General features: G+C 40.1%; 1 protein-coding gene across 3 annotated transcripts in view; it reads right to left on the bottom strand.

The window, feature by feature from the left end:
* Positions 1-16,034, bottom strand: part of MYRIP (myosin VIIA and Rab interacting protein) — a 421,897-nt gene that overhangs the window by 205,907 nt on the left and 199,956 nt on the right. For all 3 annotated transcript variants that reach the window (XM_027872431.1, XM_027872432.1, XM_027872433.1), the window contains one exon: positions 4,280-4,501. In XM_027872431.1, the coding sequence (XP_027728232.1) occupies positions 4,280-4,501 (222 nt within the window). The remainder of the gene's footprint in view (positions 1-4,279; positions 4,502-16,034) is intronic.

Genomic DNA, 16,034 nt, shown 5'->3' with positions numbered 1-16,034 from the left:
AAGTTTTTTTTTTCTTTACAGTGTTTCTAAGCAACATAGGATTTACAGATTCTATGTAAATTAGGTTTTTAAAGTACATGCACGTAAGGCTCCATGCTATTATCAACGATTTGGAAAACCTGAATTTTTTTTATTGATGCAATTAGGTGAGAAGGATAATTAGAAAAAAGGAAGACACTGTCATCCCAGAATGTTCAAATTCCATGTCAAGGTATCCAACTTGGGCCTTAGTTTCCTCATCTGTAAAATGAACTGGAGAAGGAAATGGCAAAACACTCCAGTATCTTTGTCAAGAAAACCCCAAATGGGATCATGAAGAGTCGGGCATGACTGAAACAACCGAACAACAAAAATGAGCATAATAACACAACAGGGTGGGACCTCCCCCCCCAAGGATGAAGATAATAGTCCTTTTAGTTGTTGTTGTTGAGTTATGTCCAACTCTCCATTTGGAGTTTTCTTGGCAAATATGGAATGAGAAAACTGAGGCAAACAGGATAAACAGAGACTCGCCCAGGGTCACACAGCTAGTAAGTATCTGAGGTCATATTTGAACTCAGGTCTTCCTGACTCTGGGCCTGATACTCTATGCACTATGGCACCACCTAGTTCCCCCTTACTCTACTTTTAGCTTCCTCATAGATGGGAAGCCTGGATCTTAGTGAGGTGAGTTTCATTGTTTTGATAAATTAAAGAAAGACATTGAGCAGAACAGCTGAAGGAAGGTGGTTTTGGATGCTCTTTGCTCAAAATCAGATAGCCATAATAGTTTTGACATTAAAAAAGTTTTATGTCTTTGACTATTCAACCAGATGGTAAGCTCCTTGAAGGCAGCTTGTCTTGTAAAAAACACTGTGTTGGCAGCCAAATGGGTTCAAACCCCATCTCTGACACTTACAAGCTGGGTGATCATGGGCAAATCACTGAACCTCCTAGCCTTAGTTTGCTTATCTAAAAAATGGGGACAATACCCCTGTCCATAAGTACCCACCTCATAAATTTGTTGTGAAGATCAAAAGAGATATTGAGACTGTAAAATATTTTGTAAATTTTAAAGTGTTAGAGAAACCCTTCAGTAATTATGCTTATTACTACATTGTGTCATAGAATATCAGATTAGGAAGGGACCTCAGAAGTTATTGAATTCAACCCCAACCAAACAAGAAGACCTTCTATAATGTGCATGAAGGAGGATCATTCCTGTTTTGCCTTGACATCCTCTTATGAGGAGGAACCTGCTGGGATAGAGGAAAGAACACTGTAGTTGGTGTCAGGAGACAGAAGATTAAATCTCAGCTCTGCTGTTTACTAGCTGGGTGACCTTGGGCAAGTCTCATCCTCCATGGACCTCATCAGTTTTCATCATCAATAAAATTAATTCAATTATTGAGTCCAATGATGTCTAAGGCCCCTCCTGGCTCTAAAGCTATGTTGTTATGAATATCATTCAAGGATCTAGTTAGCTGAATGTGGAGATGCTGTCAGGGAATGAATTTCTTTCAGGCACAGAAATTCGTGAAGATCATCTCCTAATGAACTGGAGAAGGACATGGTAAACCACTCCAGTGTCTTTGCCAAGAAAACCTCAAATGGAGTCACCAAGAGTTGGACATGACTGAAATGACTCATCAACAACAAAAAACCTGGAAAGAAAGAGACTGGGGGTCATGGAGGAGTAGGAGGGAGAGACCATAGCTGTCTTCAAGTATATGAAAGGTTGGCATACGAAACAAGGGTTAGATTTATTCTGTTTGACTCCAGAGGGCACAACCTAGAGTAATGAATGGAGAGATAGAAATTCCATATGGGCACACTTAGGCTTGATGCCTAGCAATGTTAGTTTCCTAACAATGATGGCTATTCACAGGTGCAATGGGCTTCCCCAGGAGGTGGCTAACTAGGGGGTCTGTAAGCATAGGCTGGGTGACCATTTATCTGGTATGGCACAGTGAAGATTAATTTTTCAATCTCTGTTGGAAAAGACAGACACAAAGGTCCCTTCCAACTGTTAGATTCTGTGATTCTATAAAATGTGAAGTGTCTGTAAGCAAAGACTAAGCCACTTCTCCTTATTATAATCCCAGGGCTCTTTCCACTACATGATAATCTTTAAGATAGAAAAAGTGAACCCTGGGGATCTCAGGAGTGGTACAAAAGGGTGTGTGTCTCTTTGGTACTGCTTGTGGAGGATGCACATATCAAGTGGATTGGCTATGTAAGCCCTCAGGACCAATTGATAAGAATTGTGACTGCCTTTGGAGGTAATGCTTGCTCCACACTGAGGAAGTCCTCTGGGCCATCACAGTATCTACATCTTGGGAGAGACTCAATGAAAGTAAGCTCTGGGTATTAGTTGTCTTAGAGGTACCAAGAGGCTGGGCCTAACACTGTGGAGCTGAGGAAATTTGCCTTCCTCCCCTCCCCGTCCTCTATTCTCCATGTCTTCTCTTATCATCCAAGGTACCATCATACCAGATACTGGTTTCCCTGGGATGTCACCTTCACTTCTACTCCTAAACAATCCCTTATGCTCCTAAACTTTCCTGACCCTTTCTTGAACAAAAAGTTACCTGTGCTATTTTCTATTCCATCAGCAACCTGACTAGCTAATCTGATAAATTAATTTGGGATTCACTTTTAATTTATAATAACATTTACATTTTCATTAGGGGCTTTACTGCTTTAAACTAAAGGAGCTATGTGGTCATTTCATACTGTATAGCCAGGCCAATGGAGAAGAATTTGATTGTTGAAAGGGGGAGGTGCTTATAGAAACAGAGTTAGAAAGGACATTAGACAGCATTGCATCTAAGGATGTATTCAAGGTTATGAGAAATTAGATGACTTTTCCCAAATGACACAGGTCTAGTTAGTGGCAGTTAGTACCAGGAACACTGATCTCTTGACACAGCCCAGTGATCATTATTCCATATGGTAACACTCCAGATCGGCTTCAAATGATACCATGCAGATGCCCAGGTGTCTTGTCTACGTGCAGAGCGAACCTTGGCTACTAGGAGATATGTCATATCCTTCACAATAGAACCTGAGTGAACTCTATTATGGGATGTCTACCATTTCTTGTACCATGAGAAAACGTGGAAGAATCTTTATCTTCCTATGACTAAAATAATGCCAAATGACAAATTAAGCCACAAAAAGACTGCATTCTGAAGTCAAACTCTAGAAAAAAAGCAAATATATCCCTCAGAGACACATGGCATGTTCTGCTCTCTTTTTTCTCGCATTGGTTATGTAATACTCCTAAAGTTCTACCCAATGTGTCATTGTGACATTTAGATGACCTTGACAGGAGAGAACACTGTCATGACATGGCCTGGTGACAGCTTTTATCCATGGATTTAACTATGAACTCTTAAGCCTTGACTTAAAGTTTCCCTCCTATTCACTCCCCATGGTCAATACTCTGTGATGGCGGAATTTCAGAGCTGAAAGTGCCTCAAAGGCCATCTAGTCTACCCTATACCTGAGCAAGGCCTTTGAAGCCCATTAGGCAAAATGGAATCCAAAGAATGATTTATATCAGTAGAGTCCAGCTCAAATAGAACGGGATCCTTGTTGGCCACATACTGGCTTAGAAAAACACAAATTAACATTATCTATGTTGTATTGCATGTTTATTTATTTTGTTAAACCTTTCCCAATTACATTGTAATCTGGTGAGTTTGAAACCTATGATTTTTAAAAGTTTTTACACAGTGGATTCTTCCAAGTTTTCCCTTTCTACTTGCCTTCTTTTCTTCCCCCAAAAAAGGATTTTGTGAAGACTGCGTCATGAAGTACCTAAGAACAACGTAAGAAATCAGACTCTTAGCTTTAAAAACCTCCCTATCCTGAGAATTTTGGAGATCATTTGGGCCAAGATCATTAGAAGTCCTCATCTCCAAAATGAACAGTTATTAGCAACAAAAGCTAAAGAATGGAGACTTGAATTTCAGGTGCCAAGCCTCCCTCTTAGCATCTCCTCCCCCTCTCCACATATGGGTACAGAGTAGCTGCCTGAAAAAAAAAATCCCACAGAAACTCTCCAGGTGGGAAGAGAGAAAATAAATTCTTGTTAATGGTGGGTGGGTGGAGGGAATAATATAATTAAGAAGCTTCTTGAAATGACATTTCAGTTAAAATTCCCCATTGTTACCTTTTTGTGGTTACGAGCTGATGGGCATCCCTGTGGAAGGAAGCATTGAATGGGCAGCTCAGGAGCAGCAGGAGGCCAGCTCGGGCAGAGCCCCAGGTGTAGCTGGGCTCTTGTTCTTACCTGGTTTGCTGGCAGACACAGCAGAGCCACACCCTCTCCTTTTTCTGGTAGGAACTGCAGCTTTTGCAGATGTTGTACTTGCAGTCACAGCACTGACGCTTGGTGTTGAGGAGAAAGGTGAAAGGGGTGCAGCAGCGCATGCAACAGTGCTCCGTGAACTGACGGTGCTTGGACAGGATGCTGCACTTGCTGCCTTCTTCATCCAGCTTTTGCTTCATCTCGCTGGAAAACCCACAAGAGGAAAGAGAGAAAACAGCGCATGAGAACCTCCAGCCAGAACTGGACCTGCCTGATGCCTCCTTCCCCCTTTCCCAGGTAATCATTATCACCTAGAATCTTCAATGAATCAGTGAGCATTTGTGAAGCACTCATTTTTGTGCTAGAGAGTAGGCATACAATGACAAAAGTGGAAGTGTCCTAGCCAACAAGTGTGTGTTTATATATACATATATATGTATATATCAGTCTGGGAGGGGAAGACCCTCAGAGTTCCTGGCCAAGATAGAAACAATTGCTATTCCATTCACTCTGAGCCAATTAGGGCCCAAACAATGACCAAGTGGGACTGGAGTGGGATTTATTGTTGGCCAATCAATGAGATGCATCTATATCATATAGAGAGACAGAGAAAGAGAAAGACAGAGGTGGGAAGAGAGAGAGGGAATGATGTAGAGAGATGGAAAGAATGAGGGAGGGAGGGAGAAAAGAGAGAGGGAGAAAGGGAGGAAGAGAGAGGAGGAGATAGAGGAAGGGAAGGATACAAGAAAAGAGAGAGGAAGGGATAGAAAGATAGAAAGAGAAAAGGAGAGATGGAGAGAGGGAAGGAGGAGAGACACACACAGATAGAGAATATAAAAATAGTTAAAGACAGGGATAGAGGGCAGCAACAGTCAGTGGAACCAGAAAATCTTCATGTATGCAGCTGTACCTTGAAGGAAGAGAAGTTTTCTTTGAGATGGAGGTGAAGGAGGAGTGCATTCCAGGCATGGGAAATAGCCAAGGCAAAGGCTCTGAGACAGGAGATGATGTGCTATGTATGAGGAGCAGAGAGAAAGCCTGTGCGGCTGGATGGCAAGAGTATGAGATGGAAGGTAATGTACAAAGAGGACTGAAAAAGAGTGGGGCCAGGTGGCAATGGGCTTTAAAACTAAACAAAGTCTTCCTGGAAAATGGCCAGAGACTGCAAGTACAAGGGCCTGTTCAATTACCTTACTTCGTGATGTCAGTGACCCTCTAGAGAGGAAACACAATTTGGGGGCTCGGTTTAATTTCTAGTTCTATACTTGGAAGATCACAATCATTTGCTATGGGTAAGAGAAACACTTAATCCAAATCTCTTTATACAGAGACTGGATTAAGATATGCAAACCATTTTAAAACCAGGCATGCCCCAGAAAGAATAATACCTTCAAGTTAAGTGAAGCTTTTCTTTAAAGCCACTTAGAGCATTTGTTTAAAAACATTAATCTGTGCCAAGGGGATGTGCCTCCAAATCCTGGCCGTGCTTTTTTTAGGTGTTGGAACCTGTGATTTCTTCAGTATGCAGTGTTCCTTGCAATGAAACAATCTCTACCAACAAAATCCCCAACTGTACTACAACTTATTTATAACCTTAGAGAATTGTGAATAACATTAAAAGGTTAAGTGACTTGGCCAGGGTCAAGCAGACAGTATGTGCCATGCTACAGACTTGAACCCACTTCATATATGCAGAAAACAAAGCACTGGAAAGTTAGATGACATGTCAGTGATGGTCAAACAAAGATAAAAATTCACGTACTCTGGCTTCTTTTCCTGGTCTCAATTGCTGCCATCCCCCTCTCCCCATTAGTCTACTAAAGACTGTGGGATTATCAGTTCCCATACTAAAATTTTGAAGTGCCTAAGTGAAAAAAATGATCTGATAATAATTATAATAATAATGGTGATAATGATAATAACAGCTAGCATTTATATAGTATTTTAAAGTTTGCAAAGTGCTTTACAAATAGAATCTCATTCGATCCTCACAACAAAACTGTGAGTTAACTACCATTGTTATCTCCATTTTACAGATGAGGAAACTAAGAAGAGAGGCTGAGTAACTTGCTTAGGGTCACATGTCTTGGAAATGTCTGAGGCAAGATTTGAATTGGGTCCTCATGACCCCAGGTTTAGCACTCTACCTACTAGGTGACCGAGCTCTCTCTATTATCAGAGATAACATGAAACCAGTTGAAAAAGACAATTTTGTTACATTCATAAAACATACTGTATCAATTTGTTTAATGTCGATTGAATTCCCATACCATTTACATGCCCAGATTGACAATATTGCCTGGCATCTGGACTCAAGAAACATTTGGGCATTTGAAAAACAAATATTCTTTATGTACCATAGTTACAGTTGTCCAAAACAGTTTCTCTTTTCTCTTGGAAAATCTGGTAGGAAAATCACTCTGTAGAAGGTGATCTGCAGGTAGGGCCACTAGCTGACTCAGGTTAAATCATTGCTCCTTTTCCTAATTATTCAGCATAATCTCAATGAACCAGAAGTAGAAAATTTTTTTTGGAAGGTGCAAGTGAAATCTTTCCATTGCTGAATTGTAAAGGTACTTGTTGGCTAAGTGATTATGGAACAAATAGCATTTGATTTAGATCAAAGATACTCCAAAAGACTAATTTCCCAAGATCACCTTCATTGGTATAAATACACTCAGAGGTAAATGTGTTAGAACCTATAGGACTGTGATAATTCAATTTAGAAAAGAGAAAAACTTTTATGACAGTGAGGATATTTTGACACTGGGAACCTAATGAGGCACTTCTGGAGAGCGAAGGCAAGTGATGTAACTCATTGTAGCTAAGTTTAGCAAAAGTATTTCATCCTAATGAGGAGAAATGGGCTAGGCTACCCAGCAAGTAACTTTTAACAGGTCACTTTGTGATGAATGTCCCCAACAGTTGCCAAAGAAAGTTAACTTGCAGAGCCATGAAGTGGTAGCTAAATTAACTATATTTGTAACACCAATAGAACTCAGAAAACACATTTTGCAAATGCCCAGATTTTTACCTGACTCCAAATGTCACTCACTCATTATTACAGAGCTAAGTACATGAGATTGAGTATGTTTAATCAACAGAAAATCATTATTCATAGTCCTCTCTCATGAAGGAAGAGTAGCCAGCTGGAGTTCCATGATATCCAGGACTGAACCCATTTTCTTTGCCCTTAAATATTCCCCTCTTCCCAACTTCCTTATTTCTAGAGAAAGCATTACCACTTTTCCAGTCATCCTCAAGTTTCAAGATTTCAAGTCATTCTCAGATTCATACTCATTGTTTCACCTCCAAAATCATCCATATTCAATTGGTTGCCAAGTCTTCACAATTCTTCCTCTGCATTTCTTGCATTCATCCACTTCTTTCCCCTTATAACACAATTATCCTAATTCAGGCCATCATCCCCTCTTGCCTGAAATATTGCAATAGTCTCCCAATTAATTACCTTCATTCAATGTCCTTCTCTAATCTATTTTTCACATGGCAACAAATTAATATTCCTGAAGCAATGGTCCATCCATGTTATTTTCTTACTCAAGAAATAAGTTGCCCCCATTCTTAAAAAAAAAATCATCAGACCCTACCATCCCCTCAAACTTTCATCCTAGATCTCACTTCCTTTTCTCAGCCCAAATCCTTGAAAAAGCTCTCTTCACTTGGTACCTCCATTTTCTCTGCACTCACTCATGCTTTGATCCATTATAAGCTGACCTCATTGCTCAGTAGAAACTGCTCTCTCCAAAGTTACCAATGACCTTTTTGATGCCAAATCAGATGGTTTTTTTTCAGTACTTATCCTTCTCAACCTATCTGCAGCATCCGACATTATCATCCCCACCACCTAGATGTTCTCTTTTGTCTGGATTTTCACAATGCAGCTTTCTCTTGAGTCTTTTACTTCTTTGATAACTCCATCTTAGTGTCTTTTATTGGTTCATCATCCGTGTCATGCCTTCTAATCGTAGTATTCCCCAAGGTTTTTTTCTTAGGTTCTACTTTCTTGACAACCTCATTAGCCCTCAAGGCTTTATCATCTCTGTGTAAATAGTTCACAGGTGTGCACATACGTAGGTGTCTGCATACATGTTATATACATGCACACACATGTACATAATATACATATACTTATATATGACGTGTAAACACATGTATATATACAATCTATACACACATACATCTCTCTCTCTCTCTCTCTCTCTCTTTGTGGCTAAAGACTGATGGAAAAAAGTCTGTGGAAAGGAAGAGAATATGAAAATGAATAAGAAAGAGCAGCAAGATTGTCTAGGAGGAGCAAAGCCATGGAATCGAGAGCACAGGTAAAAGGACTAGACTTAGCAAGGAATGGAGATCCCTCTACTTTTTTTTTCTTTTTTAAAAATTGTTATTTATTTTTAGTTTTAAACAATTCCCTTTTATAAGATTTTGAGTTCTAAATTTTTCCCCTTCCCTTCCCTCCCTCCCCCCCAAGATAATATGTAATCTGATATAGGTTATACAATCATATTACACAATCATATTAAATATATTTCCACATTAGTCATGTTATGAAAGAAGAACCAGAACAAAAGGGAAAAACCATGAGAAAGGAAAAAAAAGAGCAAATAGTATGCTTCAATCTGCATTCAGATTCCATAGTTCTTTCTGTGGACGAGGATAGCAATTTCCATCATGAGTCTTTTGGAATTGTCTTAGGTCACTGAATTGCTGAGAACAGCTAAGTCTATCATAGTTGATCTTGGCACAATGTTACTGTTACTGTGTACAACGTTCTCCTGGTGCTGCTCACTTCACTCATCATCAGCTCATGTAAGTCTTTACAGGTTTTTTCTGAAATTTGCCTGCTTATCATTTCTTATAGCATAGTAGCATTACATTCATATACCAGAACGTGTTCAGCTATTCCCCAATTGATGGGCATCCTCTCAATTTCCAATTCTTTGCCACTACAAAAAAAGCTGATATATTTTTGTACATGAGGGTCCTTTTCCCTTTTTTCTGTGATCTCCTTGGAATATAGACCTAGTCCTGGTATTGCTGGATCAAAGGGTATGCACATTTTTATAGCTCTTTATACATAGTTCCAAATCATTCTCCATAATGGTTGGATCAGTTCACAACTCCACCAACAATGCATTAGTATTCCAATTTTCTCACATTTTCTCCAACACTTATTTTCATGTTTTGTTGTATTAGCCACTCTGATAGGTGTGATGTAGTACCTCAGATTTTTTTTAAATTTGCATTTCTCTAATCAATAGTGATTTAGAGCCTTTTTTCATATGACTATAGATAGCTTTAATTTCTTCATCTGAAAATTGCCTGTTTATGTCCTTTGACCATTTATCAATTGGGGAATGACTTGTATTCTTATAAATTTGAGTCAGTTCTCTATATATTTTAGAAATGAGGCCTTTATCAGACACACTGGCTATAAAAATTGTTTCCCAACTTTCTGCTTCCCTTCTAATTTTGGTTGCATTGGCTTTATTGTGCAAAACCCTTTTAATTTAATGTAATCAAAATTATCCATTTTGCATTTCATAATGTACTCTATCTCTTATATGGTCATAAATTCTTCCCCTTTCCATATATCTGACAGCCAAACTATTCCTTGCTCTCCTAATTTGCTTATAGTGTCACCCTTTACATCTAAATCATGTACCCATTTTGACTTTATCTTGGTATATGGTGTAAGATGTTGGTGTATGTTCCTGCCTTACTATTTTCCAATTTTCCCGGCAGTTTCTGTCAAATAGTGAGTTCTTATCCTAGATGATGGAGTCTTTGGGTTTATCAAACAGTAGATTACTATAGTTATTGACTACTGTGTCTTGTGTACCTACCTTATTCCACTGATCTACCACTCCATTTCTTAGCCAGTACCAAAAAGTTTTAATGATTGCTGCTTTATAATACAGTGTTATAACTGGTACAGGTAGGCCATCTTCCCTTGCATTTCTTTTCATTAATTCTCTTGATATTCTGGACCTTTTGTCCTTCCAGATGAATTTTGTTATTATTTTTCCCTAGCTCTATAAAATAATTTTTGGTAGTTTGATTGGTATGGCACTGAATAAGTAAATTAATTTAAATAGAATTGTCATTTTTATGTATTAGTTTGGCCAACCCATGGGCAACTGATATTTTTCCAATTATTTAGATCTGACTGTATTTGTGTGAAAAGTGTTTTGTAATTGTGTTCATATAGTTTCTGGGTTTGTCTTGGCAGGTAGACTCCCAAATATTTTATATTGTCTACAGTTACTTTAAATGGAATTTCTCATTGTATCTCTTGCTGCCAGGCCCTCTACTTCTAATATTGGTAGGAAGAAGAAAGGGTGGGTGATGGCTGCCTTCTAAAGTTTTTTCAGCCTTGCTATCTTCCCTCAGCCCTGTAGTCCTCCTGCACTATCATCTGACCTATTTATGTAGCTAAGGACCTTCAGGCCTTGCCACTAATGATCTGTTAGATCTTCTAGGCTTCTCCCTCTATCCAAGGCTGAACTCTCTTCTGTGTTTTGTCTCTTCCAATTAGAATGTGAGACCCTTGGGAACAAGGACTGTCTTCTTCTTTCTTTTCTTTTTTGTTTGTTGGGCAATGGGAGTTAAGTGACTTGTCCAGGGCCACACAGTCTGAGAGCAGATTTGAACTCAGGTCCTCCTGACTGCAGGACCGGTGCTCTATCCACTGCACCACCTAGCTGCCCCTGTCTTCTTCTTTCAGGTTGCATCCTCAGTACTTAGTACAGTGCTCAGCACAGAGTAAGCACTTACTAAATGTATTTTCACCATAAACTTAATCACACAATGAATCATTCCCTCATTCATTCGTGGATAATGGTAACAGTTTGAGGAATGCAGTAATGCAACTGAGAGAGCTCCCACTAGATGGCCACAGCTTTCTAAGTGAATTAATCAATCAACAAGAATGGTCTTTAAGAACCTACTATGCACCAAACATTGTGCGAGGGCCCTGAAAGTGGGTAGCTATGTCATCTGTTTTAATTATGAGGTTTGTGGGTGCAGCTCAGGATTTATAGAGGCGGGAAGAATTTTGTCGTAATCACTTCAGGAAATGGATTGGACAGTCAATAAAGATAGAGGCAAAGGATTGCAAAGTACCAATGAGGGCCCACGGTAGTTAACCATAGACCATGGTAGGTAGGCGAAAACAACTTCCTTATTGTCTCTAGTAATTAGTAGGTTAGAGGCAGGAATGGATAAATTAGATAGTGGGGGATATTTACAGTTGAGTCTTAGCAATGGCTAAAGGTCAGGGGGTGAGGGATTCTAGTGTGATATCTGATGAATTATGAAAGTGATAGCTCTTGGATCACAATTAAATATGAAAGCAATTGAAAACAGAGGGGAAGAAGTAGACTAGGACAACAGGAAGTAGTTAAGGAAATGTGAAGATAACAGAAAGTGTACTATGCTTGCTGAAATTTAATGATATCACTATTCCCATGGGGGTGCTAGGCGGCATAGTGGAGAGAGTGCCAGGCCTGGAGTTGGGAAGACTCCTCTTTGTGAATTTGAATCAGGCCTTGGACAGTTACCAGCTGCGTAACCTTGGGCAAGTCACTACCTAACCCTGTTTGCCTCAGTTTCCTCACCTGTAAAATGAGCTGGAGAAGAAAATGGCAAATACTTCAGTATCTCTGCCAAGAGACACTCCAGTATCTCTGCCAAGAAAACCCCAAATGGGGTCACAAGCAGTTGGACACAACCGAAATGGCACAGGTTCCCTATACCCCATTCTTGTGGTACCCAAAAGGGCAATGGGGAAATCATCACAACTAAATACACACATGTTGATAATGAGCAAAACTTATATAAAAACAAAGTGGCAGGGTTCTGTAATGTCTTCTAATTGGTTGCTGGACCTGGAATCTTTCCCCACTTCTATCCATTCTCCACTTGGTCAAAATGATTTTCCTAAAACACAAATCTGACCGTGTCATCTTCCTACTCAATAAACTCTTATGGCTCCCTATTGCCTCAAGGATGAAATAGAAATTCTTCTACTTGGCATTTAAAACCCTTTCGGTCTCCTCTAGGCTTCTTATTCTTTACTTTCCTCCAAGAACCTACTATCTGGTTATCATTTGGTGTTCCTCACACAACACTATCCCCTAATAGTCTTCACTGGCGTTGGCATTGGCATGGAGTGTCCTTCATGGCTGGAATGTTCTTCCATGTCACCTTCAACTCCTCCTTTCCGTGGCCTCCTTCAAGACTCAGCTCAAATGCCACCTTTTGCAGGAGACCCTTCCCTCATAGAGCTTCAGTTTCCTATTTGGGAGATAAGTGGGTTGGATTTGTTGACTTACATAGTCTCTTCTAGCACTAAACTTATATTGCTCCTCTAAGGTCCATTCTAGCTCTAAATCCTGTGTTCTAGGAACAGATTGAAACTCATTTCTAATTTTAAAAAAAGCATATAAAAACACACTTTTACTTAAAAGAGATCAAAAGAGAAAATCTATACACCATCAATTCATCTGATCACTATCTTTATGAATTCTAATAGTAAGGTATATGAAATGGATTCGATCATTTTCAGTCCCTAGGCAACTATACTATATTTTGAGAAAAGAGGATTTTTGGCGAATTTCTGCTGTGTCTATCCCATTCTCTACATTTGCACAACCACTACTATCCCAGTTCATTCCCTTCTAACCTCTCATCTGGACAATTGTGATAACCTCTTTTTTTTTGGGTCTCCCTTCTTCCAGTCTCTCTTCTTGATGACTCATCTTTAACATAGCTGCCAAATTATCTTCTTAAAGTTTAACGTATTACTCTGCAGCTAAAAAAAGTCTTCAGTGGCCTTCTAGCTGGGTGACCTTGGTCAAGTCACTTTATCTCAGTTCTTCAAGCAACTATAAATTATAAAGAGATGACTAATCTGCATTGGGAGAGGGAATTTCTTACCCTAATTAAATAACAGATCCATCCCCTTCCCTCTTCCTCCTCCAAATAAAGCAACATGTCACAGCCCCATAGTATTGCTGTGTTGTGTAGTGTTGTGTTGATGCTAGGATTAAATACAGATTCCCTAGACTGGCATTTAAGGTATTCTGCCGCATGAATCCCACCTGCTTTTCCAAATTTGCCTCATGCTCTTGACCAGACAAACCAGCTTACAAGCTGCTCCCCGACATGTCCCATCCTAGCCTTTGTACGCAGGCTAGGACCTAGGCACCATGCCTAGAATGTACCCTCCCTCCTTACTTCTATCTCTTAGAAATCTTTGCTTCCCGGAAGGCTCAACTGTAATGCAACATTCCATGAAGAACCTTCCCTGATTCTCCTTGTCTTCTCAAATCACTTTGTATTTACTTATCTGTGTTCACATTGTGTAACCCCAACAGAAGGTAAACTCCTTGAACACAGTGAAAAGAGAGCTGGCCTTGAAGTGAGGAAGACCTAGGCTCAAGCCCAGGATCTTCTAACACATAATGTAAGCTGGGTGGTCTTGGTCAAGTCACAATCTCGGTTCTCAAAAAGGGATGGCCACTCTGTATCAGAAGAAGGAATTTCTTACCCTAAAGAAATAACAGATCCCAACCCTTTCCTCCTCCTCCTCCAAATAAAGCAGTATGTCACAGCCCCACAGTGCTGCTGTGAAGGTCAAATAAGAATATGTACAAACTGTTTTAAAAACTTTAAAATACTCTGCAAAAGGCTGCTACTATTAGTCTTTGTAGCCCTGATGCCTACGATGATCCTTTACACATAGAAAGTGCTTAATAAATGTTATTGAACCGAACTTAACTGAGTTGTTGATCCCAGTGTGATTGTCTTTTGTTTTTCTATATTGCTTTTCACAGAAAAATACATATTCAGTTAACTACTTTAAGGGGTATGTGCTTGGCAGTCTTATTTCTTCCCATGGCTTCAATACCACCTCTATGTAGATGACTCCCAAATATCCTCTCCTGACTTCTCACCTGAGCTCTGGACCCACATCTGTCATTGGCCTAAAGGATATTTCCATTAGTGATTCCACCTGGATATCCCACCAGTACTTCAAATCCATCATAGCCCCCAATCAGTTTATCATCTTCCCCTTCAACCTGTATCACCTTCTTCTAGCTTTTTAATTTCTGTCTGCAGTACCAACATCCACCCTTGGGGGGAAAGAAGGCATTTTCTCAAGCAATTTAGTCAATAAGTGTTTGTTAAATGCCTACTATGTGCCAGGCATTATGTCAAGTACTGGGAACAAAGAAAAGACAAAAGACAGTCCGTGACCTCAAGGAGCTTATAATCTAATAGAGGGATAAGGTTCCATTGTCCAGATATTGACCAGTCTCAGGAGTTGTAAAAGGAAAGGACTTAACTAATACATAAACTATCAAGCACTATTTTTTAGAGCTATAGAGAAACAGACTGTGGGATACAATCTGAGGGGTAGCATCTCTGACCAATCAAATCCATAACAAGGGAACTAGAACTAAGTAAAAATTAAGGTAAAGTCCAAACAGAGAGCAAGTTAGGAGAGTACCAGAAGAGTAGGCAGACTGTCTTATCATTGATGTTGAAGACCAACATTAAAGCGTGTGGATCTTTGCAACTTGTGAATCTGTTCACATTTTCAGTGGTTACTATAACACACTCTTTCCTCTCCCTGCTGCTAATAGCGCATCATAATCAATACCCTAGAATTGACCTAACAAATTAGGCTGGTGTTAGAAGAGAATAGGGAAGGAGTATATGGGAAAAGAGACCCTCATGAGTCTCTGGGAGGTGGGAAACCTCCACCATGCAAGGGTCTGGTGTTTAGAGAACTCAGAAAGCTAGCAGTGATGGTGGTAGTAAAACTCTACCAAGGATGATATTAGCTAGCCAGGACATGGGCTGGTTAGGTGACACAGGGATTGTCATGGGGCTGCGCCCTGCCTATCAGAGCCCTGGCTTCTAAGCAGGAAGTTGAGGGTCACAGTCTGTTGTGTGAAACCAAGGAAGTCTTAACTGACCTCTCCTCTGTGGACACGCAGCAACCATGGCTGGTTTGGCTCTCCTCTGAATGGCTAAGCGTTCCCGTGCACATCCTGTGCACGACCCTGACACGAGGCCTGCAAGCTATGAGGGGATCTACTGACTGGCTGTAGGGCTCTGATCATGCAATCCCAAGGTGCCTTGAGGGTTATAAAGGTCACACCCAGCTTACAATAAACAGGAGCTTCTGCCACCTTGCTGTCTCCGGGTTACTGAGCACTGAGCTGGTCTTATGCTCTCCACTGCAGTGGCTGCGACAGTTAGGGACTTCTGGTAGTGGGCCTCTATCTCTTGGCCATGTGACACCCCAGGCACCTTCAATTATAGTTCACCATTAAAATGGGCTTCTTTCCCTTCCCTCTTGAACTTTATCAAGTAAAGTAGTATGGCCTTGTAAATGAATTTAGGACTTGGAGAGCTTATCTCAGTTTTTGCCGGTGACCCCAGGGTCATTCCTACGTCCAGTGTCTTCATATGGCTACACCTTCACTTTCTATTTAGAAATATATGTATGTTAGAAACCAATTTTATTTGGATGCTATATGGAGTTACTAATTCTCATAGTGGTCAACAAAATATGAGTTTGTCCAAACACAGACTAATCAGTATCCAAAGGTAAGATTTGGTGAACGATTTGAAGTAACCTAAGTCTTCAGGTTTGGATTGTCATAGCATCAGCTGAACTCTTAAATTGGGCAGAGCTCGG

This window comes from Vombatus ursinus, unplaced genomic scaffold, assembly GCF_900497805.2.
Source record: "Vombatus ursinus unplaced genomic scaffold, bare-nosed wombat genome assembly UNPS02014799.1, whole genome shotgun sequence".
NCBI classification, from domain to species: Eukaryota; Metazoa; Chordata; class Mammalia; order Diprotodontia; family Vombatidae; genus Vombatus; species Vombatus ursinus.
This window is presented reverse-complemented; position numbering and strand designations above follow the sequence as displayed.